The 25,714-nt window shown below is 52.8% G+C and overlaps 1 protein-coding gene across 1 annotated transcript in view; it reads right to left on the bottom strand.

Annotated features, from left to right (window-relative positions):
• Nucleotides 1-25,714, bottom strand: part of WNT7A (Wnt family member 7A) — a 66,029-nt gene that overhangs the window by 24,203 nt on the left and 16,112 nt on the right. Inside the window, exon 3 of the mRNA XM_025885648.2 lies at nucleotides 16,740-17,011. Coding sequence (XP_025741433.1) covers nucleotides 16,740-17,011 — 272 coding nt within the window. The remainder of the gene's footprint in view (nucleotides 1-16,739; nucleotides 17,012-25,714) is intronic.

Raw genomic sequence — 25,714 nt, 5'->3', positions numbered from 1 at the left:
GGGAGTTTGTTGGAAATATGGATTCTTGGGCCCTACTCCAGAACCTACAGAATAGGAGTCTGCATTTCCACATGCCCCCTAGGTGATCTGTGTGCTTGTTTAAATTTGAGAAACCTTGCAGACGCCTTGCTTGGAGGTCTAGGGGAATCTCCCCTTCAGGTAGGGAGTCGGAGCCACAGTGACCTGAAGTCCAGCCTGTATTACGTGAAATATTAATTGATGCCTTTGTCCTTGAGTCATATACTTGGTCCGTAGTGTCCTTTAAACCCCGCTTTCTCACACCAGGAAGCAAACATACTTTCAAGAGAAAAGGGTAGCTTCATGAGGGACTAGCCTGTCTTCAAAATGAACAGTATCCGGGCGCCTGGGTGGCTCAGTCGATTAAGCATCTGCCTTCGGCTCAGGTCATGATCCCTGGGGTCCTGGGATCGAGCCCCACATGGGGCTCCCTGCTCCATGGGAAGCCTGCTTCTCCCTCTCCCACTCTCCCTGCTTGTGTTCCTGCTCTCACTGTGTCTCTCTCTGTCAAATAAATAAAATTAAAAAAAAAAAAAAAAGAAATGAACAGTATCGGGGACTACACCAATGGTTGGCATCCTAACTTTTTAAAGCCTGGGACATAATCTCAGAAAATAACTGAAATGTTATGTGTTAAAAAGAAAAAAAAACCCAAAATGTAACCAACTCCCCCTAAATTCCTCCCTCTTTTTCTCTCCGAAAACTTGGCCCACAGGCATTAAGTGGCACTAAATATAGAAATGGTAAGCAAGTAAATCACTCAGAGGTGCCACAGGTTGCCCAGGGCCTGTTTTACGGTTGAGTTGTAAACCATTGAGAGCTGAGAGCTGTAATTAAAATGCTGACAGCCTCCCAACTGTGAACAGGACGGGAGGGAGCAGACTGGGAACCCGCTTGGAGGGAAGCGGGGAGGGTGGTGCCTTTCCAAATGCACATCAGCCCAGGTTCAAAGTCCACCGTTGGCTTTCCAGGACACAACCAAACCCACGCTCCTCAGCTCACTGAGGCCAGGAGGTGCTGTGCCCTCCCTCCTCCCAGCCCCACTCCCAGACACAACCGCGTGACTTCATTTCCTCTCGCTCTCGCTCAGGGAGGGACACGCTGCTCTTGGCCTCAGGCTTTGTGCCTGTGCTGTTCCCTGCGTCTCAAATGCTATTCCCCACATGGCCCACTTCCTCACTTCCTGCTCAGAACTCACCTTCTCAGACTACCCTGACTACCTAATATAAAATACCCCCTCCCGTCCTCCCTGTCTTCTCATTGTGCTCGATTTTTCCATTATAGCACTTATGATTCTCTGCCAGTAGATTCTCTTTATATTCAATGATTTGTTTGTCCTCTGCTTTCCCTCTGGAATGTCAGCTCCATAAAGGCAAGTATCATCTAATCCCAGAGCCTAAAACGGTACCAGAGACATAAATAGGTGCTTAATAAACATTTGTTGAATTAATGAATGCATGGATTTCCATCCCTTTCTTTCAGCTGGTCTGGTGACCTCACTGGGAAAATGTCCAACTTGCCAGCAATGAGCTCAGCTTTTCACCCATCCGTTCAACCAGCCATCCTTCCCAATAACTATCCATCCATCCATCCATCCATTCATCCACCTGTCCACCCACATAACCACTCATCCAATGATCCTTCCAAATACTACCCATCCATCCCTCTATCCTTCCAAATACCCATCCATCCATCCAACCATCTCTTAATATCTATCCACCTAATCATCCATCCGTTCATCCACATGACCATCCACCCACCCATCCAAACCAACCCCCAGATGGTTAGACCTCCTATCCTGGGGTCCTACATTCCCCTTTACCAGATCCAGTTCATGCCACCATGAACACATGCAGTTATTCACCATTTCCCTCTGTTATTACGGTGTAAGAACGTCAAAAGCAGGAACGGTGTGTCTCATTTATCTCTGATTTCCAGTGCCTAACTCTTAGCAGGTGTTATTGAAGGTTTCCTGAAGGAGTATTTTTTCCTTTCCCCTCATTTACTTGTTCTGCATTCCCTAGCAGCCTGTGAGCTCCCTGATGGCAAGCACCATTTTTCAGTCATCTGGGGGTCTCTAAAATCTTACACTGGACACAAAGAAGACACGTTGTAAATATTTAACGAATGAGTGAATGAGTGAATGTGCAGAAGAGAGGAATATAGCAAGAGTATAGACTGTGGAGCCAGACTGCCTGGATTCAGATGCTGGCTCTCTCTCTATTAGCTGTGTGACCTTGGGTGAGTCAATGAACTTGAACACAATGAACACTGGAACTTGAACACAATGAACCCTCATTCATAAAAGGCAGATAATAATAGTCCTTACCTCACTGGGTTCTTACGAGATTTTTATGAGTTAATAGATATGAGGAACTTAGAATTGTGTCTGGAGTAAGACAAAGGCTACATAGGTGTTTAAAAATGAAATCTCCATTTAAAGCTGGCCCGTAGGAACAAATATCCACAGCACAGAGTCTTGAGTTTAAAAGGTGGGAAGGAAGCGTCTGTCTGAGCTTGCACTGTTCCCACAGGAGGCCTGCTACAGCAAACACTTTAACTTTTTCCAGCCACACTGGGATCATTTTGCAAACTACCAATATTATGCCAGGTGGTCATAAGTGCTATGTAGAAAAAGAACACATGGAAAGGGACAGGAAGTGGTGAGGCAGATGGGACTGCAGTTTCAAATAGGGTGGGCAGGAGAGGACTCCTTAGGAAGGTAATATTTGAGCAAAGACTTGAGAAGGTGAAGGGGCGAATGTCTGGAGGGTGAGCATTCCAGGCAGAAGAAAGAGCAAATGCAAAGGCCCTGAGGTAGGGATATACCCAGTGCATTTAGGGAACAGTGTAGGTGGAACAGAGTGAGTGAAGAGGAAGTAGAAGGAGATGAGGCCAGAGGGTCACAGGGGCCCAGGTCACAGTGCTGGACATTGTGAAGACCTGATGTCCACTCTGAGTAAATTGGGAGCCACTGTGAGGTTACGAGCAGAGGAAAGATGATTTCACTTATGCTTGAAAGGACTGCAGGGGCCCAAGGTGGGAGCAGGGAGACAAGTTAGGAGGCTATTGTACTACTTCAGGAAAGAGATGACGGTAGCTTGGACCAGAGGATCACGGACACAGGTTGTTACAAGGGGGAAGATTCTGGATAGATGTTGTAGGTAGAACCAACATGTTGGATGTGAGCTGTGAAAGAAAGAGTCAAGGACAAATCCAAGCTTTTTGGCTTGGGCAACTGGAAGGATGGAGCCACCGTTTCCTAAGCTGGGATGAAGGACGCAGGAGCCCATTTATGGGAGCAAGATGAGCAAGGAGGTTTGGGACAAGTGGGGTTTCCCACAGACATCCCAGAATGGGGAGCAGTAAGCAGCTGGATGTGTGAGGCTGGAGTTGGGGTAGGAAGTCTGGGCAAGAGACGGTACTGGACAACTCCACAGATCCTGGAATGTGGCAAGTGCTTGTGTGCCTGTGTCATGGGGCCAGAAAGGACAGGGGCAGGACCCTCTCCAGAGGTGGCTGCTCAGACATGACTGACAGACCCAGATGGACCTCCCCTGTCACAGAGAGCTCAGGACCAGGGTGGCATTGCAACGGCTGGGTCCCCTGGCAACCCTTTCTGTTCAGTAAAGTGACAAATCCCGATGACCTCCCAGACATGTCCTTCTCCCGTCGCCCATGCTAGTCCTCCTAGCATGCTGCTTGTCTGGTACGTGGGAAAAATGGAGCTTGAGAGCTAGAAAGAGCCTTAGGAATAGAATATAGGCATTAAAACCTTACTGTAGCTTTAAAATGACTACTATTGCTACTAATAATAATGATATTCATAATAGTAGCTACTGTTTGCCCAGCACTCATCATGCAGGAGAGCATGGGACTCAGCACTCTGGGAGCATGATAGCCTTCAGTCTGCACAACGGCTCTGGGAAGTACCGGTCACTGCCTTTCTCCCGGCGAGAAAACTGAGGCTCAGAGGCAGAGGACTGCCCAAGGTCACGCCACGAACAAGTTGCAAAGTTGGGATTTTATTGCAGCTCTTTCCACAGCCGTATCATTCCTATCTCCCAGAGCGGAACAAAGCCCAACATCCCTTCGTGAGTCAAGGGCACAGTGTGGCTAGGAGCCCCCTGCCTGGCCTCCCTGCCCAGGACCCTCAAAGCCCAGGAGAGAACAACTCCCCACAGAACCACCCTCCCCGCAGACTGAGCGGCATCCAGCCAGACCCTCAGTTGCCTCATCTGCAAAATGGGCACAATTTCACCCCTCCTTTGGAGGCAAGGTCTGAGCCTTAACCATCGAAGTGTTAAAGAAAGATTTTGCAAATGTTATTGTTAGGGGCACCTGGGTGGCTCGGTCGATTAAGCATCTGCCTTTGGCTCAGGTAATGATCTCAGGGTCCTGGGATGGAGCCCCGAGTCGGGCTCCCTGCTCAGCAGGGAGTCTGCTTTTCCTTCTCCCTCTGCCCCTCCACCCTGGCTCATGCTCTCTCTCTCTCTCTCAAATAAATAAATAAAATCTTTAAAAAACAAAACAAAACCCCCCAAATGTTGTTAGAATTATTATTTCACAATACAACTAATCCTTCCAGGTTTACCCCCCTGCCAAAATATATATATATGTGCACACATATATTATATTTATATATCACCACACATATATAGATATAGATATAGATATAGATATAGATATACACGATGTACACTTTTGTGGGCTGAGGAGAGGCTTCAAAGAGCACAGGCTACAAAGGCAGATGGCTGGGAGGAAATCTGACTCAGATGCTTTCCACCTGAGCAACCTCAGTGTACCACGTAACCAGTCTGTGCCTCAGTTTTCCTCATCTGTAAAATGGGAGTGATCACATAGGCCCTACCCTGCGAGGTCATTTGTGGAGAGCACTTGGAATGCGCTGGCACATGTTGTGTCAGGCCTTGCGAGAGGCGCACAGAGCAGCTGAGTGCTGCTTTCCCACTGCCTGCACCCTCCTGGCCCAGGGCCTGCCCCCCACCCATGTCCTGGGGAGGTCCTGAGTTGAGGTCACTCATTCTGCTACCGCTGGCACTGCCCAGGAGCCTGAGACGCTGCTCAGGTCGCCGCCTGGACCTCAGCTGTCTGTCTGTGGAATGGAGTTCACGAGGATTTCCACCCCCTCCCCATTCCCCGGGGGCTGTTAGGCCAGTGAAATGGATAGATTGGGTGCTGGGACAGAGCGAGCCCTCACTGCTGTGAGCAGTGTTTATTATCTGCATCTCAAAGGCACACTGCAAGGTCCAGATTTAAGGAAGCCCCTCTGTCAGGCAAGGAGCCCCTTTTCAGGACACACTAGCATGTGGATTTTTCCTCAAAGGACGTGCAAGTGTTCAGAATTAGGGAAAATGACCTGCGTGCTCCCCTACATCCCTGGACCCCACCCCACTCTTCCCTCCTTCCCTCCAGGACCATTCCTGCCCCTCCCCTCCCCTCCCTGTCTTCCCCCAACCACTCGGCTCCCCCTCCTCTCATCCCAGCAGATTTGATAACACCCAGGAGTCCCAATCCACCTCCTGAGGACAAAGGCAGCAATTGTCCCTGGTGGGCGCCTTTTGACTCGGTCTCACCACGGTGAAATCGAGCCCCCGCGACTTCACCTCACTGGGGAGGCCCCGCAGGGCCCCCTCCTCACCTCAGGTCGGTTTCAAATGAGCCCCCCGGCTGAAGGGCCAGCAGCCACACTGGGAAATCCTTCCAAGAGAAATCAGATGACCACTGTTTGAGAACCCCTTGGGCTGGCGAGGGGCCAGGAGGTGAAAGGATTTGCTGCCACTACTGCCAAGACCTTCCCGAGTCCCCTTAATAACAACACCAATGCCCGTGCCCACTGCCGCCCTACGCTGGCGGGTGCTGTCCAATAGGCCTCCCTGCAATGATGAAACCATCTGTACGGTCGCCACGAGCCACACGTGGTTCCCCAGCCCGTGACGTGTGGACTGCAGAGCTGAATGTCTCTTATTCGTTTGTAATTAGTTTGAATGTAAATAGCCACACATGGCCTGTGGCAACTGTATCAGACGGAACACTTATAAGCACCCCATGTCACTGAGAGCACCTACTGTATGCCAGGCCCCATGCTGGGCTCTGAGAGATGCCAAGGTGACTCTCACAACTGTCTGGAAGGATGAGGAGAATTTGGCAGGGGGAGATGATGTGGCCCTCAGGCTGCCCTCACAGGCTGAGCAAGCCCAGAAACCCCGTTAAAACAGAAGGTGCCCCAGGTCCCTGCACAGGTGTGGGCATTCCTGGGCATGGCCAAGTCTGGGCATCTCCTCATGCAGTGGCATCCTGAGCCCCCCCCCCCATGACACCCCAGAGCCCCTCCCCATGGGGAGGGGCAATGTGCAGAATTCTCTTCACACAGCCAACTCCCCTCTGGCCTGAAGTGTCCTCTCCCAGGCAGAGGACGGTAGCCCAGGATTGGCCCAGGGCCATGGTGCCAGAGTGGGAGAGGATTCACAGTGCCTGAGGGGGCTGAGGACTGCAGAGTCTCCAAGTTCCCCACAACAGGGGATCTGAGAATCTTAGAATCACAGTGTGTCAGAACTGGAAGTGAGAAGAAATGCATCCAAGCCCAAGAACCTCTGAGGCTGGTAAGACAGTTCAATGGTTAGGAACTGAGTCTGGAGCCACATGGCTTGGGTTCAGATCTGAGGGTGGCACCTGCCAGCTGTGTGGCCCTGGGCAAGTTTCTTAACCTCTCTGTTTCTCAGTTTTTCCATTTGTAAAATGGAGACAACAGAGAATCCCAACCTCATAAAACTGTTGTGGGATTAAATGAGTACATGCATTTCAAGAGCTAATATTAGAATCATGTCTTTATTCTCCCTGCAAACACACACCTGCCCACCAGCCGATCTCACTTTCTGGTAGCCAGTTCTTTCTCACCAGAGCTGAAATTTATATCTTCCCATATTCTTCCATTTCATGAGTCCTGGTCCTGTCTGCTTCCCTACCACCATTACCCCTAGCCCATCCTTTGTGACGGGGTGGGGGGGGGGTTCAGTGACAGCTCCATGAGGCTGCCCACTCCAGGCTGAGCCTGAGCTCTTCCCAGGCCAGAGTGTCCAGCCACCTCCTCTGGGCCTACCCTGGGCTACCTGTGTCTATTCCCAGGTCAGGGCGGGGAGGTGGTCTTCGCAGTTTACCCAGAGCAAAGGAGGCTGCTGGAGCACCAGGCTCCACGGAGCTGGGGACCCGGAGATGTTTGTCTTCCATGTGCTCTTCCCCTGCTCCCCATCTCTGTAGCCTCCCTATCTTACCACCTTCCTTCCCCAGCACCATCCACAGCTATCACCAAGGCATCAGTGACTAGACCTGGCTGGGCCCTGCCCTTGCTATGTCATCAGAGAAAACGGGAAAAACCTCAGGCCTCAGGGATTTCCTCCACCCAGGCCTGGGCTGGTTTTCCTCTGACCCCTCCTCAGCAGCTTCCACTCCAGACCTGTCCAGGCTCCTTCCTCTGGGCCCGCACACCCCAGCCTGGTCATACCAGGGAGTTGTGCCCGACGGACCTCCCGGCCCCCACATCATCACCTCAGCTAGCCCATCTCCCACCTGGGCCAGCTGGGAGTCAGGCCCCAGGTACACATCCTACACCTCCAATCTCCTGGCATGTGTGTGGTCTTGGCAAGGGCTCTCCACATCTGGTGTCAGTCTCTCTTCTATTAAATGGGCCCAAGGAAGGGATCGTCCCAGTTCTAAAATGATTCTAGAATTCTCCTCCACTGTCCTGAGGCCACTGTCCTTCAGGGAGCAGTAGGGGCTGGGTAGGATTGCCAGGTTGCCAGGTTGAGCACATCGATGCGCCAACAAAATGAGCCTTGACCTCAAACACACACCTTAAACAAAAGTTAACCCAAAATGGATCGGAGAACCTTGAGGACACTTTGCTCAGTGAAATAGGTCAGTCACAAAAGGATAAATACTGCATGATTCCACGCATGCAGTCAAATGCATAGAGACAGAAAGTAAGATGGTGGTTGCAGGGGAGGAGGAATGGGGAGTTAGTGTTTAACTGGGACAGAGTTTCAGTTTGGGAAGATGAGGAAGTTCTGGAGACGGGTGGTGGTGATGGTTGTGAAACAAGGTAAATGCACTTATACCACCAAACTGTACATCTCAGAATGATTATGATGGTAAATGTTATGTATATTTTACTGCAATTAAAAATAAATAAATTTTATGGGGTGCCTGGGTGGCTCAGTCAGTTGAGCAGCCGACTCTTGGTTTCAGCTCAGGTCATGCTCTCAGGGTCCTGAGATCAAGTCCCGTGTCAGGTTCTGCGTTCAGCGCAGAGCCTGCTTCTCTCCCTCTCCCTCTGCCCCTCCCCCTGCTTGGGTTCTCTCAAATAAATAAATAAATAAATCTTTAAAAACAAACAAATAAATAAAAAATAATTTTTTAAATAAGCAATTGAAAAAAGAACTAAGTCTTTGTTGATTTAAAAAACAACTAGTTAATTAAAAAATGAATCACAGACTTCAATGTAAAATAGAAAACTACAAAAGCTTTTAGAAAAAAACATTGGGGAAAATCTTTGGGGCCAGGAGTCAGCAAGTTCTTGGCCACTACCAAAAGCAGTATCCACAAAAGGGAAAATTGATCAATTGAGCCTGATCAAACTTTAAAATGAAAAAGACCCTGTGATGAGGACAAATAGACAATCTATACACTGAGGAAAAAAGATTTGCAAACCATGTGTCTGACAAAAGACTAGCATCTAGAATATAAAGAAATCTCAAAATCCAACAGTAGAAACATAAACAACGCAATTAGAAAATGGGCAGAAGACATGGACCGCCATCCCACCAAAGGGGATCTACAGATGGCAAATAAGCTCATGGAAAGCTGTTCCACATCATCCACCGTTAGGGAAATGCTCACAAAGACTGCAGTGTGATATTGCACACACCTACCAGAATGGCAAAAGCAAAAATAAGTCACAACACCCAGTGCTGGTGAGGATGCGGGGAAACTGGTTCCCTCGTATATTGCTGGTGGGAGTGCACTTTCTTATAAAACTCAATATATGACTACCCTACATTCCAGCAATTTCACTCTGGGGCATTTATCTCAGAGGAATGGAACCTTGTGTTCACCCCAAAACCTATACACAAACGTTCAACGCGGTTTTGTTTGTAACAGACCCAAACTGGAAGCGACTCAGACGTCTTTCAATAGGTGAATGGTTATAAAAAGACTGTGGCACAGGCACACCATGGAATCGGTTATAGAAAGTAACGGACCATGGATAAACACAACACCCTGGATAGAACTGGAGGGAATAATGCCGAATGAAAAAAGCCGATTCCAATAGGTTAGATACCATACGATTCCATTTATATGACATTCTTGAAATGATAAAATTGTAGGAACGGAGAACAGACGAGTGGTTGCCAGGAATGAAGACAGGGTTATGGGAAGGAGGGAAGTAGATATAGCTCAAAAGGGGTAGCACGGGAATCCCTGCGGTGAAAATCTTATGTGTCCTGACTGTACCAATATCAATATCCTGGCTGTGATATTGTTCTATAGTTTTACAAGCTGTTGGAGAAAGCGGGGCAAAGGTACACAGGACCTTTCTGTGTTCTGACCACTGCAGTTATAATATGTTGACATATGAAATTTAATTTAAAAATACAAGAAACCAGAAAGATTTGGATTTGAGTTAAACAACAAATAGTTTTTTAGTGTAAGTATGTCCCACATAATACTTGGGACATACTCATACTAAAAAACAATTTGTCATCTCGAATTCAAATTTAACCGGGAGTCCTGTATTTTATCTGGCAATCTTACTTCTGGGAAATTCCCCAAGATAAGAGCAGATACTTGTCATTTCATTCACATTTCCTCAACAAATACTTCTTGAGCACTTACTATATGCCAGGCACTGTTCTAGGCACGGGAACACACCTGTGAACTTACATCACCCCTAGCCGGTGGTGCCGACATTGTAGTGGAAGAAGACAGGCAATAAACACATAATTTTTGTGTAAGCTGTGTAAATAAGATCATTTCACATGGCAGTGTTATATAGAAAATAAAGCAGGGTAGTGTACAAAGAGAACTAAGGTGGACATAGGGGAGGGAAGTCAGGGAGAAGGGCTCCCTGAGAAGGCGACATCTGAGCAGAGACCTGAAGGAAAAGAAGGAGCTAGTTATGCAAAGATTGAGGCAAGAGCATTCCAGACAGCGGAAAGAGCATGTGCAAAGGCCCTGAGGCAGGAACAAGACTGGCAAACTCCAGGAATGTGTAGCTTCAGACAAAGTTGGTGTCCACTGGTCCTAAGAACCCTGTGTCCTCCCCTTCCCCATGTGGCAGATCTGGAAGACCTTGGAAGAAACTGATGCCTGGGAGGACAAGATTTGCCCAAGGCCACCACTGGCCCATGTCCCTCAATTTTGGCTAGAAGCCTTTCCGTCTGAGAAGGTGAGAACCCACATCTGTGCTTGGATCTGGGGCAGAAATGGAGGGCACAGAGGCCTGAGGGGAACTCCTCACAGCCAGCTTCAGACCAGGCAGGGCTTGGCTCCTTTGGCCCTCAACGTGCCACCACGGACCACTCTATCTGGTCAAATATGCAAGTGGCCTTCGGGACGGTGCAGAGGAGCATAGCTGAGTAAACCTTATCTGGGCCCCGCCCCAGCTGCCAGGGGCCAAGTCCCCGGTGTCCCCTGACTCACAGGCCCGCCTGCAGCCAGGGCATGGTGGGAATCCAGCTCCCAGGAGCACCCAGACCAGACAGGGCAGGGCAGGAAGGGACAAGACCAACCCCCCTCCCTCCCGTGAGCAAGAGGCTGGGCAGGGACTGGAAGGTGACTTCTCACTCTGGTGGAATTCCATCCCCCTGAGCTCACCTCCCTTGGAGCAAGCGGCACATTCCAGCAGGGCCAGCCCCGTCCCAGCTGGGCCCCCATCCCCAGGGCTGCCTCTCTGGGGCTCAGTCACCACACTCCCAGGAAGGGATTGCTGGGGGCCCCTCCCTCCCTCAAGGCCCCCAGAGCTGCCGGCACACTTCCCTTTGCACAGCAAGATCTCCGACAGCCTGCCCTGCCAGGTGCAGTATCTTTGTGGAGGCTCTGAGAGGTGGGGCCCCTAGCCGCCTGGCTGGGGTTCCAGAGCTGGGACCTGGCAGAGGCTGGGCTGCTCTGCACCCTCGTGAGGGGCATTCAACCCATGCAGGGGAATGCATCTAGAAAGGCCCGCCCCTGGCTCTCCTTCCACTTCCACGACTGCTCTTTTGCTCCCCGGAGCCCTCCTGCCCAGTGCTCATTTCCCCAGGGCTGTGCCCAGCTTTCCTGCGTTCCCACTTGAATCCTCCCTCTGGACAAGCCTACCAAGCCCAGGCTTCTGTTACTGCCTCCTGCTGGTGGCTGCCGGGAAGTGGCTCCAGCCAAGACCTTTCTCCAATTAAGATCCAAGCGTCCAGGATGTCCCTGAGCACCCCCATTTGCAGCCCACAGGGTGTCCCCGTCCCAAAGTCACCCTAATCATTCCCCCCGAGACTGGTCTTCCCCTACCCCAGGTCCTGACCCCAGTGAGAAGTGGCATCCCCCCATCCATCCCAAGCACAACTCAAGATGGGTCTTGTCTGTTCTACTTCCTTTTTTTTTTTTTTAAAGATTTTATTTATTTATTCAAGAGAGAGAGAATGAGAGATAGAGAGCACGAGAGGGAAGAGGGTCAGAGGGAGAAGCAGACTCCCCACCGAGCAGGGAGTACGAAGCAGAACTCGATTCCAGGACTCCAGGATCATGACCTGAGCCAAAGGCAGTCGCTTAACCGACTGAGCCACCCAGGCGCCCTCTATTCTGCTTCCTAAATGGCTGTCCCTCCGCACTCCCCCGAGGCCCCCACTAGGTTTGGGCACATGCTGCTGCCCTGCCCCTTCACTCTGTTCTCCACTCTGCCCCAGAGAGGGCCGAAACCCTGCCCACACACTCCCCGACCAAAGCCCCTTCAAGAACCTCCTACAGAAGGGGAACGTCTTACTCCTTGAACTGGCATTCAAGGCCCTGCATTTGGTCCTAGCTCCCTGTACAGCCTTTACATCACCTATTACCCCTCTCTCCCGGACACACAGAGCACCACACCGGCCACCCGCACTGCCTGAACTACCCTCCTCCTTCCCACCTGCCTTGTGAGTAGGACACTTACTTATCCTTCAAAGCTCTGCTAAAGAGTCCCTTCTTCCTAGAGGTCTCCAGACTAGTTCATCTCCCCAAAAGGCTGGAAAGAAATCATGCAAAGCCAGAGACTACGCCATCCAAAGATTTCAGCCCAGCGCTTCCGACACCTCTCTCCCTCCCAACCAAAGATCCTATGATTCCAAACTCCCCGTGTGAGGATGTGAACCAATATCCTACAATCCGAACCTGAATGGTCTGGGATTTCAATCCATAAATATTATGGCCCTAAAATGCCAGTAGGCAGAGACTGTAATTGTAAAATCACCTCCCCAAAAGAGCTGTCGGCACCCCACCTCTTTCTTCTCACCTGACCACTCTAAATCGACCTTGCGGACCACACAACTGCATGAGACGGTGTAGGGAGGGAAAGCCCTGCTGGCCCGCAGCGGTGCCCCCACCTCCCCAGGCCCAGGCCCCACATCTGCAGGTGAGCGCCTGGCTCTGCCCGGGCTCACGCCCAAGCTGGAGACCTGTAAGGGCAGGGCGCCCCATGGCCTTTATTCTCCCTCATCTGCCAGGTGAGGCGGTGGGCTGCCCTGGGTCTCCCCTCACGGGGCCTGCCACCACCTCTGCCCCTTAGGACACATACCCCTTCCCCGACTTCCTCCCCCTTTTCTCTCTCACCATTGCCGACAAGCCCAGAGCCTGCGGTCGGGTTGAGTCTTGTCTTCTCACAGCAAGAGCAAGGGAGCAGTGATAAACACATCTGTGATCCTTTCCAAGATGCTCAGCCAGGAGCGGCTGTGGGCTGGCCCCCTCTCTCCTGTCAGCTCCCCACCTCTGCTGTGCGTGGGGCCCATGGAAGCCTATTGTGGGGGAGGCCCTGCGGTGAGACCCCACGCTTTTGAATTACAAATAGCACATTGCAGGACCCTGTGGGCATCTCCCCCTGGGGCCCTCGCATGGCCCTGACCAGCACCGGGGATCAGATGGTCAAATGGAGGCTTCAGATAGGGATGGGACCCAGAGCTGATATACACCGAGCCTTACTAACTCCAGGCTAAGGGGCTGTCCTTGCTTTTGACCACTTGGATATGTGCCTGGGCATTCAGGGTGCCCTGTGGCAGGGTGCGAGTCTGGCCACCACACGGCTAGGCTGGGAAGCTGCCTTCGCACTGTGCTCTGCCTGAGTAGTAGGGCCACTGCCCGGGGTGGCCTCCATTTGCACCCCACAAAGGGGCCAGACTGGTGGTTGCTCGGGTCTTTCCCTGCGTACACTGGGAAGTCCCGAATTCCACCTCGGCTCTGGAAAATATACAGTGCCTCGGTGAATGGCTACCCCAGGAAGACAGCCTCACGGGTCCTCCCAAACCAGAGTGGGGTCGGTAGGTGTGGTAAGCATCCCTTCAGTTGCGTTTCCCTGAGCTAGGAGAGTCGTTCCTGCTCAGAATCATCAAGTTGGACCCAGCCTGCTCTCTTCCCAGACCCTGTTCCTGACCCTATCCAAGGCCTCACTCAGCCTCCCCCGAGTCTGTTTCTATGACTTCTGCACCTCCTCTGCTCCAGAACCATCAGTGGCTCCCCAGTGACCATCCGGTACTCAACTCTTCACTCCGTGTGTATGTAGAATGCCTCTGTATGCCAGGCTCTGGTGTGTAGCCATGCATGAGACACACAGGGTCTCTGTCCTCATCAGGCTTATGGTCTAGGGAGAGGAGGAAGCCCCAGAACAAGGCAACATCTGAGAAAGGCTAGGAAGGAATTGAAAGGGAAGCTTCTCTGGGAAGAGGATATCTGAGCTGAAACTGGAACAGTAAGAAGAAGGCAGCCACAGGAAAATCTGAGGGCAGAATGCAAGGCCTTCACTCCTTAGCCTGGCAAATGATCTTGCAGGCTCCTCAGCTGCTGTTACACCTTCTGGGACCCACAGACCAGCCCCTCTGGGCCCCTCGACTAGCCCTAAGTCTCCACCTCTGGGCCTTTGCCACCACGTCCCCACACCAGACCTGGGTTATCTTTACCTCTTTTCTCTGTCTAGCCAAACCTCACTCATTTGGGGGGCCCATCTCCTCCAGGAAGCCCACTGAGGTTGGTTTTATGACCTCCGACAACTCCCAGCATCTGCATCACCCAAGAGCCACCTGGAACAGCAACTACGGCCCTCATAGCTGCTCCAGTGATGTGGCTTCTAAACCCTTCTCCCGTGTGATATACACAGAACTTTTCTTACCCCAGGCTAAGAATTCTCTCCTTTAGTTCTCCCAGGGGCCCAGCCAGGTAGGCACAGGCCGGGAGAGGGAAGCCACTTGCCTTCCTTCCGTCCGCCTCCAGGGAGTGAGAGCTGCTAGGGCAGGAGGGAGCCTGAGAGCTGTGACCTCAGCCCCAAGGAGTGATCTGACCACAGAAACAGGAAGGGATGAACAGCGGAGAACCCTGGAGGGGGGTGCTGGCCCCAGGCAGGAGCTCCCAGCCATGGGACTGAATAAGCAGGGCCTTACGCTTTACCCCAGGACATCATCCTGGGGCGGGCCAGGTGAGCAGCTCTGCCCATGTGACTCACCGAGGCTGCCTGGGCAGCTCTGACACACGGGATGTGGCAGGAGGCTGGAGAGGAGGCGGAGGCGGAGGGTGGGGGGCCTGAGGGCAGCAGGAAGGGCCGGCTGGCCTGTCTCATTCCTCTGCACCCCAGGGGGGCTTGCACCTCTGCAGGTGTGCAGGCTACCCCCAACACCACTCGCCAGACTCCCTCAAACGTGACACACGTTTGCACAACTTGTGATCACACCCAACCTGTGCTGAGCAGCACAAACTACATGCCAGGCCCTGGGGTAAGTGCTCTCCACCTCAGCCCTGAGGACACTCCTGAGAGCTCTGCTTCTTTCCCGTGAAGGACAGAGCCAGAATGTGAACCCAGGCGGCCCGCGCTCTGACCACCAGGCCGCAGCCACGCGGCGAAGCAAATAGGCCAGCCGGAGAGCCAGATGCGCTGGGTTCGAATTCTGACTTTGCTCCTTAGCTGTGGGAACTGCTGCGTGCGCTTCATGGCTCTGTGCCTCCACATCCTCACCGGTGAAACAGGGACAATGACAAGACCATTCACAGGGACGCCTTAAGGACTAAGTGAGCTGATACATCCAGAGCCAGAAGACGGCCATTCCACGGTCGCGTTCTCACAGAACAAGATCCGTGCCACATCATCATCTGTCCCCAGAATGAGCAGCTCAAGGCCCACACTCTGCAGGAGATGGAGGTGTCTGAGCCTCTGGTGGTCTTTCTTTTCATCTTTTCTGTAATTTTTAAGCGTTTGCCAGTGACTACCAGTTCTCAATGCCAACACTTAAAAATGAAGAGATTACACGTAAACCCTGAGTCTGGCCACGGCAGGCTGGCATTCCTGCACGGCCACAGCAGGTGGGAACCAAGCTGGAGTCTCGTAAATGGGGCCCGGGTTCCTTGGTTCACCATAGCGCTGTGCGTGGTCTCCCTTGCTCTTGTCACTCCTGCTTCTGCCGGCCCCTGTGGCCTCCGGTGGTGCCTACATGTGTCTTGTCCCTACAGTGGTCCATCCCCCACCCAGGCGGCATGGAGCCCCCCTCCCTGTCTGCCCTGGCTCACAGGGGCTTTGCCATGGAGCTCCAACCAGTCCCCAGAGACTTTCCTCTCCCAGAACCCCCGGGGCCTGCAAGCTCCAGGGTGGGCTCCGAGCACCTTGGCCTTCACAGGCACTTCCGGAACCGATTCCCAACCTCAGGCCTCTGTCCCGGGACACTGCCCACACCAGGCAGCACTAACCTGGGTGCCCCGAGATGCCTGGTCAAGCTGCCTATACTTGAATACCTCCTGAGACGGGGCGCTCACTTTCTTGATAACTCAATCTGTTTCTCAGTGGCTATAGCTTGTCCTCACACTGGCAGGACCTGCCTCTCTGTGACCTCAATCCTCACGGGCCCTCACTCTGTACTCTGGGCCTGCTGACCCTTGTGCTCCCTTGCCTTGAGACAGCCAGCTCCTCATGGGACAGTGTCCAGCCTCCTTTCTATTCCAGCCACCTCCATTAGAAATATCCCAAAACATCCCTGACTTTCTTCTAAGCTGAGCCCAGAATCCAGGAGGATCTGAGGAGGCACTAAAGATGGAACAGTCACCTCCCTTATTTTAAGCTCCAGATCTTGATTAAGGTGACCAAGGACATTTTAGTGGCCTTGGCAGCTGTTCGACAGGGATGATTCCTACTGAACTCACCTCAACCCGTGCCCATGGTCAGAGTTTTGTATGGCTGATTTTGTGGACCCAAGGATAAGACTTCATATCCGTCCCTCCCTCTTTCCATCTTGCTGAGTTACATCCAATTGATTTTAACAGAGATTCAGTTATTCAATCTCTCCAGTAACTGACACGCTTCATGCCATACGCGGATCCTGACCAGCAGCAAATGGACAACAGAGTCGAGCAGAATGAGGCTGTGGCTCGCCACCAGATACCCAACACCAGCCATTAGGGAAAAGCTGTTTTCCAGCACGTCTGCAAGAGCTGCCCGGCTCCCCTCCCTGGCTGCCTACCTTTCGGCCTGCCTCGTTATTGTGTAAGTTCATGAGAGTCCGGGCATTCTGCTTGATCTCCCGGGCATCCACAAAGACCTTGGCGAAGCCGATGCCGTAGCGGATGTCGGCAGAGCAGCCACCCCACTTCCAGCCCTCGTCCCGCTGGTACTGGCCTTGCTTCTCCTTGTCGCAGCCACAGTCACTCAGGTTGCCTTGGGTGCAGGCGGCTGTGATGGCGTGGGCCACGCCGGCAGCGATGATGGCGTACGTGAAGGCAGCCTCCCGGCTCCCTGTGAGGATAAGAGTGGGAAGACGGGGGTCAAATCCAGGGCACCCCGGGAGAAGGCCAGGCCTGGCTACGAAGGGGGAGCTGGGCTCACTGAGCACCATTCCTGACCCCCCGGAAAGCTCCATCGTGGGCTGATGACACTGCCTGACACCGCCCCTCTCCGCCGCAGGCACACACCCACCCAAACCCGTCACCGAATGCCCTTGGGGCGTCAGCTGGGCCATGCAGGGTCGGTCGTCCGGCCTCTGGAAGGTCGGATGAGGGGACCCCTCTGTCGATTCCCACCCACGTCCCACCACCCTTGATGTGGCCGTGTAAACTGTGCACACGCACACGCTCACAGCATCCGGCAACACAGCACAAAGCAGCATTTCTTAAACACCTACGGTGTGCACAGGCTCTGGGGCTAGGGGCCTGGACTTAAATCCCAGGAACATCAGTCCCTGGCTCTGTGACTTTCAGCCAACTGCGACCCCTCCCTGTGCCTCAGTCTCCTTAGCCGTAAAATGGGGACAGAGCGATTGTACCTTTCTCAGAGCAATGACAGAGAGCAGTTAAGAGTTTGTGTGTGTCAAGCTGTCAGCTCCGTGCCTGGCTCATGGCACCTGCCTGACACAGCGGGTCGTATGCTCACAGTCCCTATTATTATTGTTGTGCGTCACCTGCTGTTTATAGGTCCAGCCCCTCCTCTTCTCCATGGCCCACTCACTAGACTGTGAGCCTCTCCCGAGAAGGCTGGGACCTGGCCCCCATTCACGTCTGTGTCCTCAGGCATCAGTCTGATACAGAAGGCAAGGGCTGGGGAAGGGGAGAGGGACTGCCCAGTCAGGGTGGAAAGGGGCAGGAAGGAACCTGGACAGGAAGGTTCAACAGGGGGAGGGTTGGGGGAGCACTGAGGCTGTGCTTTCCCACAGGTCTTCCCAGGTATTTGGAGATGGTCCTGCCGGGAGGCTGGGAGCTGCCAATAAGGATGTGCAAAGGTTCTGCAGGATGGTGCCAGGGCTTTAAATGGGAGTGGGAGGGTCCTGAGTAGCTGGGCACAGTGGCGCTGCCACCCTGCCTCTTAGCCTCTCTGAGCCTCAGTCTCTCCATCCGCAAAATGGGTTCGAGAGCAGTGTCTGCTGTACAGGATGAAGATGAACCCAGGCATGGGAAGCCCCAAGTGAGCCCTCAGCAAGTTCGCTTTCACAGTGGGGTAGGGTGGAGGTTCAGGGAGGGCTCCCGGGAGGAAGAGGCCCCACATGCCCGAGAGCAGGCAGATGAGGCAGGGCTGACCATTCAGGAAGGGGCAGGGGAAAGGGTTCCAGCACGTTGGGATGCAGATGACCTCATCAGTGGGTGAGGAGTGGGTGGGGCAGCCTCCAAGCTGCTTCAGGCCTCAGGTCACGCTGACCCACACTCAGGTAGAAGATTTCCCCATCCACCCGTCATCCACCTCCAGGCCTCCCTCACCCAGGTGGCTAAGACACAAACAACCTGCCCCCCTCCCAACTCCTGCGCTCTCCCTCTCTGCAGACGTGCAGGCCTCTCCACCTGTCAGATGGCTTTACTATACCAGGGTCCTTTGCTTTGACACTCCGTGCCAGCCCATCCCTGGCACCCCTGTTCACATAGGGCTTCCAATCCCAACTCCACCATTTCCTGCCCATGGCTTAGGCAAGTTCCTTGGCAGCTCCCGAGAAGTTACAGGAGTGTGTGCGACATGCTTAGCCCAGTACCCAGCTCAACAAACACCCCTACCCTGGGCACTCTCTCCTTTTAATTGCATCTCAACCTCGGGGGTGTGGAGAAGGGCATGATTTGAGCACCTACCATGTTCCTGACCCTGCACACATTATCGATTGTATTGGTGTTAGAAACCATATGTGTGTCACACGTGCCCTGCAGAGGGCTGGGCACAAAGCAGCCTCGATAGGAGGCAGCCACAGGGTGGACACATGTACAGACTCTACCTCCGGGCAGGCTGGGTACCTGACAACACTTATGTGAAATGAAGAAATGCCGAATAAGATCTTCCAATGCATGGCTGGGCTCATGGGAAAGCAAGGGAACCCATAAGGGCCACGTGTTGGAGACAGAACTGATCACCAGCAGAGTAAGAAGGAACAGAAGGTGGTCATCTCGTGTGGCTGGGCTCTGCAGAAAAGGGAGCTGACAAATTAAGGCCTCAAGGACCAGTGATTGGGCCTTGAGTCCCACCAAGGCAGGACATTGGAAAGGAGCTAAGACTTGATGGATACCCCCGGAAGAGGGTAGATTGGGAAAATCACCCCCCGCCACACACACACCCAGCAAAGCTAGACAACAAGCAAGCGGGTCTGATATGGCCAGAACAGGAGGTGGGAGGGTGAGGGGTAAGGAAACCAGAATCTCCTAGGAACTGGGAGCCTCGTCCCTGCCTTTGCGATTTGGCTCCGACTTGTCCCTCTGCGTGCTCAGGGGCTCCCAAGTCAAGGGGGAAGACTGGCCCCACGCTGGTGATTCCCTAAGACCCCTGGAGAAGCAAAGACAAAGCCCCCAGATACCAGCTCACAGCACAGACAATCACACAAGAAAGTAATATACTGGAGACAGCCAACAGTGAGATTAGACCCTCGGTGACATCAAAGAAAAGAATCATCAGGTAGAGGGTATGCAGAGAACAGGGTGAGGGGCCCAGGGTCATCCCTGTCCCTGCCACTTCCCAGCTGTGTGACCTCAGGTGAGTCACCTAAACCCTCTACGCTCCAGGTCCTTTGCTATAAAATAGGGATGGCAACCACCAACTTCCTTCGGGGAGCTGGGAGGATTAGAAAAACTAACAGGTAAAGCATTTTGTATGGGGCCTGGGATGAAGAAGGGGCCCCAATAAATATCAGATTTATTACAATTTCTATTGATGATGGTAGTAATGGTTCTTTATGAGAGGTTGGGAAGGTAAAGAGTCGGAAGCTACATTGATCTTCATTTATGGTTGAAGGAACCGAGGCCAAGAGAAAGGTCCGGCTTGTCCAGGCCACCCAACCGGTAGGCAGCAGAGCTGAGCTGCAGACTCGGCCTCGAGACACCCCATACAGGTCAAGAATGATCCCCAGGGATTAAATGACTTGAGGTGCAGCGGGCACCACCGGCAGGCTCCCGAAGCTGAAAGGAGACTGTGTCCCCTTTATCAGACCAAGAATGGAGTATGCAAATTGAGGAGGAGGCGGGCAGCCAGGCCTGTCATCTGAGCCCTGCCTTTCTTCCAGACTCCTCCCTGGGGTGGGGCCAGAGGCAGGGTGAGGAGGGGCAGGACCAGCACACTTTGCGGTAATTTTGTGTATAGCTACTCTACTCCACGGTGGGTGATGGTGCCCTGGTCTCTCCGAGCCCCCTGAGCAGCGCACGGTGATGCAGATGATGCACGTGGTGAGGGCCAGACAGCTAACTAAACATGGCTTCTGTTCCCAGGCACACCCCCTTCGGTTGGGGAAGGGCAGCTGCACCCTGACTCATGTTAACTCCCCTGAGTTCAAGGTGGACCCCCCCCACACCAGAGTGAAGTGCCACCATGGGCTATGGCCTTCCCCTCCCTGCCAAGCTGGCCCTCACCTCAACACCCAGAGAAGCAAAGCCTGTGGCTTCAGAGCTCCCGGGAACCCAGGTACTGGCTGCTCAAGTCCAATGCCTCTGGATGCTAAAGGGTCACTGTGAACCCCTGCCATTGACCTTGACATTGGGCTTGCCCACCAACATTAGACTGGCCCTGCCCAGTCCCACCTCCGTTTCTCCCCCACCGCCCACCTGACCACTGAGGAAACTGGCCTGGGCATCAGGCTGGCTGCATAGCTCACGTCAGGTCTGTTAACCTCTTAAAGCCTCTGCTGCTTCCTCTGTGAAATGGGCACAATGACAGGATCCATGCATCATGGGCTACGCAAGTAGACTGAATCACTGAACGAGGGGAAGGTGTGAAGCACAGAGTTCAGCACGTAGTAAGAGTTCGGGAAATGCCAACCATCGTGCTTGTTTTTGTTATTATTACTACCGAGTCCCATTTTGCCTCATGGTGCTCCATGATGCCCTGGAGGACAAACAGCCTCCCACAGAGGTAAGTGCATAGGGCTGATCCAGCCCAGTCTGTCTGTCTGCTCAGCCATGCTTCAGGTTCACAAGAGGACAGGGACCATGTTTGTCTTGCTTACTTTTTTTTACAGCTCCCACCACAAGGTGTGAGGGATGAATGAATGAGCAGGCCTGCATTCCAGCTGCAACCCTGCCAGAAGCTGGATGACCTTGGGCAAGTCACTTAACCTCTCTGCCCCTCCATGTCCATGTCTGTTAGTATCACCTACTCTGTAGGAAGAAATATATACCACCAAGCACTTAGCTGGTGTTTAAATAACGCTAGCAAGTGTTACAGTGATTATAATTGAGGAACTTACAGGCACACCGTCGAGAGGTACAGAAACTCCCTCCACACCCCGATCTAGTTTTCTCCATAGCCCTCCTGCCATTTTAGATTTATCTGTCGGTCGTCTGTTCCTCACACACCTACCACTCCCGCTGGAATATCATTTCCTTGAGGGCAAGCATTCTGTCATGTTCCCCACTGGGTCCCTGGAGCCTGACACATAGTAGGTACTCGGTAAATTCTGTTGCCTGAATGGATGGATGGATGGATGGATGGATGAATAGATGAATCAATGAAGGCTCCAAAGAGTGGCCAAGGACCACATGACCTTTATTTAGGGCTTATTTGCCAGGCTCCCTGCTAGGCACTATGGAAAAATATGTTCACCTATTCCTTAGAAAAACCACCCCAGGTGAGGTTCAGAGAGGGTCTGACGGGCAGAGGGGAGCAGTGGAGAACTCGGTCCTTTCAGCCTCCTTCCCCCACGGTATCCGCAGAGTTAGCCAGAGGCTGAGGGGTGGGGGGGTTTGCGGGGTTTGAGGAGGGGGGAGAAGGGTGCTGAGCACCTACTATGGGCCAGACCCACACGTGGCTATCTGGGGTATCTCACAAAAGCCCCATTGGTAGGCACCATGCTCCACAGTATTACAGATGAGGAGACCAAGACTCTGAGAGGTAGACATGATTCACTGAGGCCACCCACCTACAAACTGGCCAGAACTGGGACTCCAGGCCCAAGTGTCCTTTCTCAGTCCCACCCACCTCCCTTCCTGGCTCCTCGCTGCATCTGAAAGCCCACGGGTAACAGAGATTCCTTTGGCTTAAGGCATGGATGCTTATCAAAATGCCTTCATTTCTGTCAAGAGATGCCATTCAGTTATCAGTTAAAACGTATCAACAAATAATTTATAAGACCATTGAAATCAGATGGCTTGCTAAGCTAAGAACAGGTTTTGATGGCAAGAAGAAGGTAGAAAAGGACCCCCAAATCTTTTTTTAATTAAAAAAAATTATTTGAGAGAGAGAGAGCCCTAGAGAGAGAGAACGAGAATGAGTTGGGGGCAGAGGCAGAGGGAGAAGCAGACTCCCCACTGGGCAGGGAGTCCGAAGTGGAGCTCAGTCCCAGGACCCCAGGAACATGACCTGAGCTGAAGGCAGTTGCTTAACCGACTGAGCCACCCAGGTGCCCCAAGGGTCCCAAAATCTTAAAACCTCAGACTCTCAGGGTGAGAGGCTATGTTATACTCCATCTATTCGTGCCTTCTACACCCATCCCAGATGAGTAACAGCTCCTTATTTTGAGGCTCAGAAAAGGGACTTGCCCAGGCAGAACCAGGATGCAAACTTGGAAGTCACCTGCTGTCTCCAACCACTCCGGGGGACTGCTCTAGACCCTTACCATGCTCGGGACTCCCAGCACAGCCCCTGTCTCAGCTGCCTGAGGAAGCCCCTCCAGTTGGGTAATTTCCCGAATGCCACCTTGCTTGTCTCTTATGAGACATCTGCAAGAGTGTGTCTAGGATGTCTGTTTTATTGCTGCAGAGACTATGCCCAATGGCACAGTTCATAATAAGCAAAGTCATAAAATGCTTACTATTTTCGAGGCTCTCCCCTAAGCACTCAATATAGATCAACTCAATCCTGGCAACTGCCCTATGAGGTGTGGACCATTACCATCTCCATTTTATATATGGGGAAACTAAGGCCTAGAGAGGTGATGCAACCTGCCAGGATTTAAGCCCAAATTGCTCCGCTCCAGAGTCTAACCCACTCTTCTTCCCCAAGGTCATGATGCCCACTCAGGCCTACTGACTCCAGCCCAGGCCCTTTGTTGGGTCCCCACAGGAAGCCAGTGAGCAGCCCACACTGGGCTTGGCCATTGCTGACCATGTACCCTCCAAGAACAGACCTACCCCCTCTCTGCCTGGACTGCCCATCTGTCCCTCCTACCCACGAGCAGAGGAAGAACCTCCATCATACCTCCTTGACCAGGCCATGTGCCCTGTTTTCACTCCACAGATATTTCTTGAGCACCTACTAGGTGCCAGGCACTGTGCTGGGGGCTGGGGCCACCGAGAGGAGAGATTCAGACATGATCTTGCCTTTGTAGGGGGACAGACAGCAAGATCACATTACTCAGTGGCAGCTGAGGACTCAGAAGAACATAAAACAGGGCAGTGCTGAGAGCAGGGGGCACCTGGGGTGGTGACTTTAGAGCTCAGAGGGCAGCCATGCGGCTCTCTCTGTGGGGAGAGAGGGTTCCAGCCCAGGGGTGGCCCATGTGATGACCCCACCGTGGCCTAGCCAGTGGCAGAAGCAGGTGAGTCAGGGGCACAGGGGAGCTGAAGCTGGCTCCACCATCCTGCCCTGCACAGAGGCCTCACATGTCCCCAGAATCAGAGAATAGACTCCCAGAGCCACAGACATAAAGCCCATGGGTTCCTCTTGGAATGATAGGTTCATGGAGACCAGGAGACTTGCCCAAGGTCATCAGTGACTCGGTGAGACCAGGGGGACTAGAACCAGGCTCTCCTGGCTCCCAGCATGGGGTCCCCACTCTCACCTCCACCCCATCCTCCTTAATTCTCAGTGCAGGTAAATTTTCCATCCAGAAGCTCAGGTGGCTGGCTTCAGCTCTACTCCTCATTCAGCTGGGCGACCCTGAGCAAGGACTCTGCCTCCCTGAGTCTCGGCTTGCCCATCTGTGAAATGGGAACCACGAGGAGGACACTGCCAAGTTGCTGTGAAGAGTCAGTGCAACCTCTGGGTAAAGAGCCCAGACCCCGAGAAGGTGCTCAGTAAAGAACCGTGTTATCACTGAGGAGAAAATGGGGAGACTGGCTGATGCCCTCCACACAGCCCAGCTTCATAACGATCCAGCGGGTAGAGAGGAAATAAACTGATGAGCAAGACTGCCCGAAAGATTCCATTCCACCGCCCTGTGCAATCGCTGTAAATGGCTTGCACCGGAATATTATCTGGGTGTATTTACGGTATCTTACTGGAAACCACAAAGTGCATTGTATTTTTTTTTCTTTTGCTATTTAAAGCCAGTGGGTCAGAGAGTGAGCAATCTGCAGTGACACGAGCTGAAATATATGATGATTTGGAAAATATACAGATGGAAAAAGGTTGCTTTTGCCAGTCCCGTGGCATGGCGGCTCACAGCCCTTCTGGGCTCAGAATGCCACAGCTGGCTGTCTCCATCCAGAGGAAGCAGAGAGCCTCTCGATGAACAATCGGAAGAATTGGGGGTGTAGGGAGTACCTGTCTGGGCTCAGGCTGGTTAAGGTAATAGGCCCACAGTTCTCCCCTGTCTCAGCTCCAACCAAGGGTCTCTCTTCCCACTGGGCAAAGCCACACACACACCGCTGACCATCCACAAAGGGTCAACATCTGCCCCTCCTGCTTCCATGCCTTTGTGCATGCTGTTCCCTCAGCCTGGACGTGCCCTTCTTCCCACCTGCCTGCTGAGGGGCAATGTAGCCCAGTGGTCAGAAGCAGGGCCCTGGAGGCCCTGGGTTCGAATCCTGGCTCCACTGGCCAGTGGCAGGGCCTTGGGTGAGTTAATTGACCTCCCTAGACCTTAGTTTCTTCCTTTGCAAACTGGGAATACGATGACCTTCTAAGGTTGTTTGGATGGAAAAACCAAAGCACACGACAGACTCGGTCCACACCAGGTAAGGGATCAATAAACCGTAGCCCTTCTGAGATGCATGCTTGTTTAACCCTATCCTTCAGGGCGCAGCTCCAGCGTCCCCTCTCTGAGGGACCTTCCTGATGTCCCCTCCCTCTGCTTGTGGCCCGGCGCCTTCACTTTCCTTACTTTGTGCTGAACTGAATTCTGTCTCTTCCCACTAGGTTGTGGGGAGCTGGATTGTTTCTCTGCGAAGCCTCCACAGCTGACCAATGAATGACAGTGCATGTAAAAGCGTGTGAGCATGTGAGTGCGTGTCTGTCTGTCCACCATATGAAAGCTGGAAAGAGAACATTAGAACAAAAGACTCATCTCAAAGAATAGCGTCAGGAGAGCTAAAACCCAGGATGAACGGAGGCTTGCAGAAAAAATGCAAACGAGACAAAAAGTCCTTTGTTAGCTGCGTCCTAAGCAAGACTAGGGAAAGAATAGGTCTTTCGCTCGGGCAAGATGGCGTATTGTTAAGAAAGGGCAGAGAGAAAGTGGGGCTGGCCCGCCCCTTGCTTGGGTCTCTCTCACTCCCTGGAAAGCCTTCGAATCCATCCCTCCAAGCAGTCATTAGCTCACCACACATGTGCTCCAGTCTCTTCCACTGCCCGAAACGGGTGAAAAGATGGAGCCATTTGTATGAGGCG

This window comes from Callorhinus ursinus, unplaced genomic scaffold (assembly GCF_003265705.2).
Source record: "Callorhinus ursinus isolate GAN/ISIS: 27379988/994484 unplaced genomic scaffold, GSC_fseal_2.0 scaffold15, whole genome shotgun sequence".
Lineage (NCBI taxonomy): Eukaryota > Metazoa > Chordata > Mammalia > Carnivora > Otariidae > Callorhinus > Callorhinus ursinus.
Note: the sequence above shows the minus strand (reverse complement) of the source record. Positions and strands in the feature narration are given on the sequence as shown.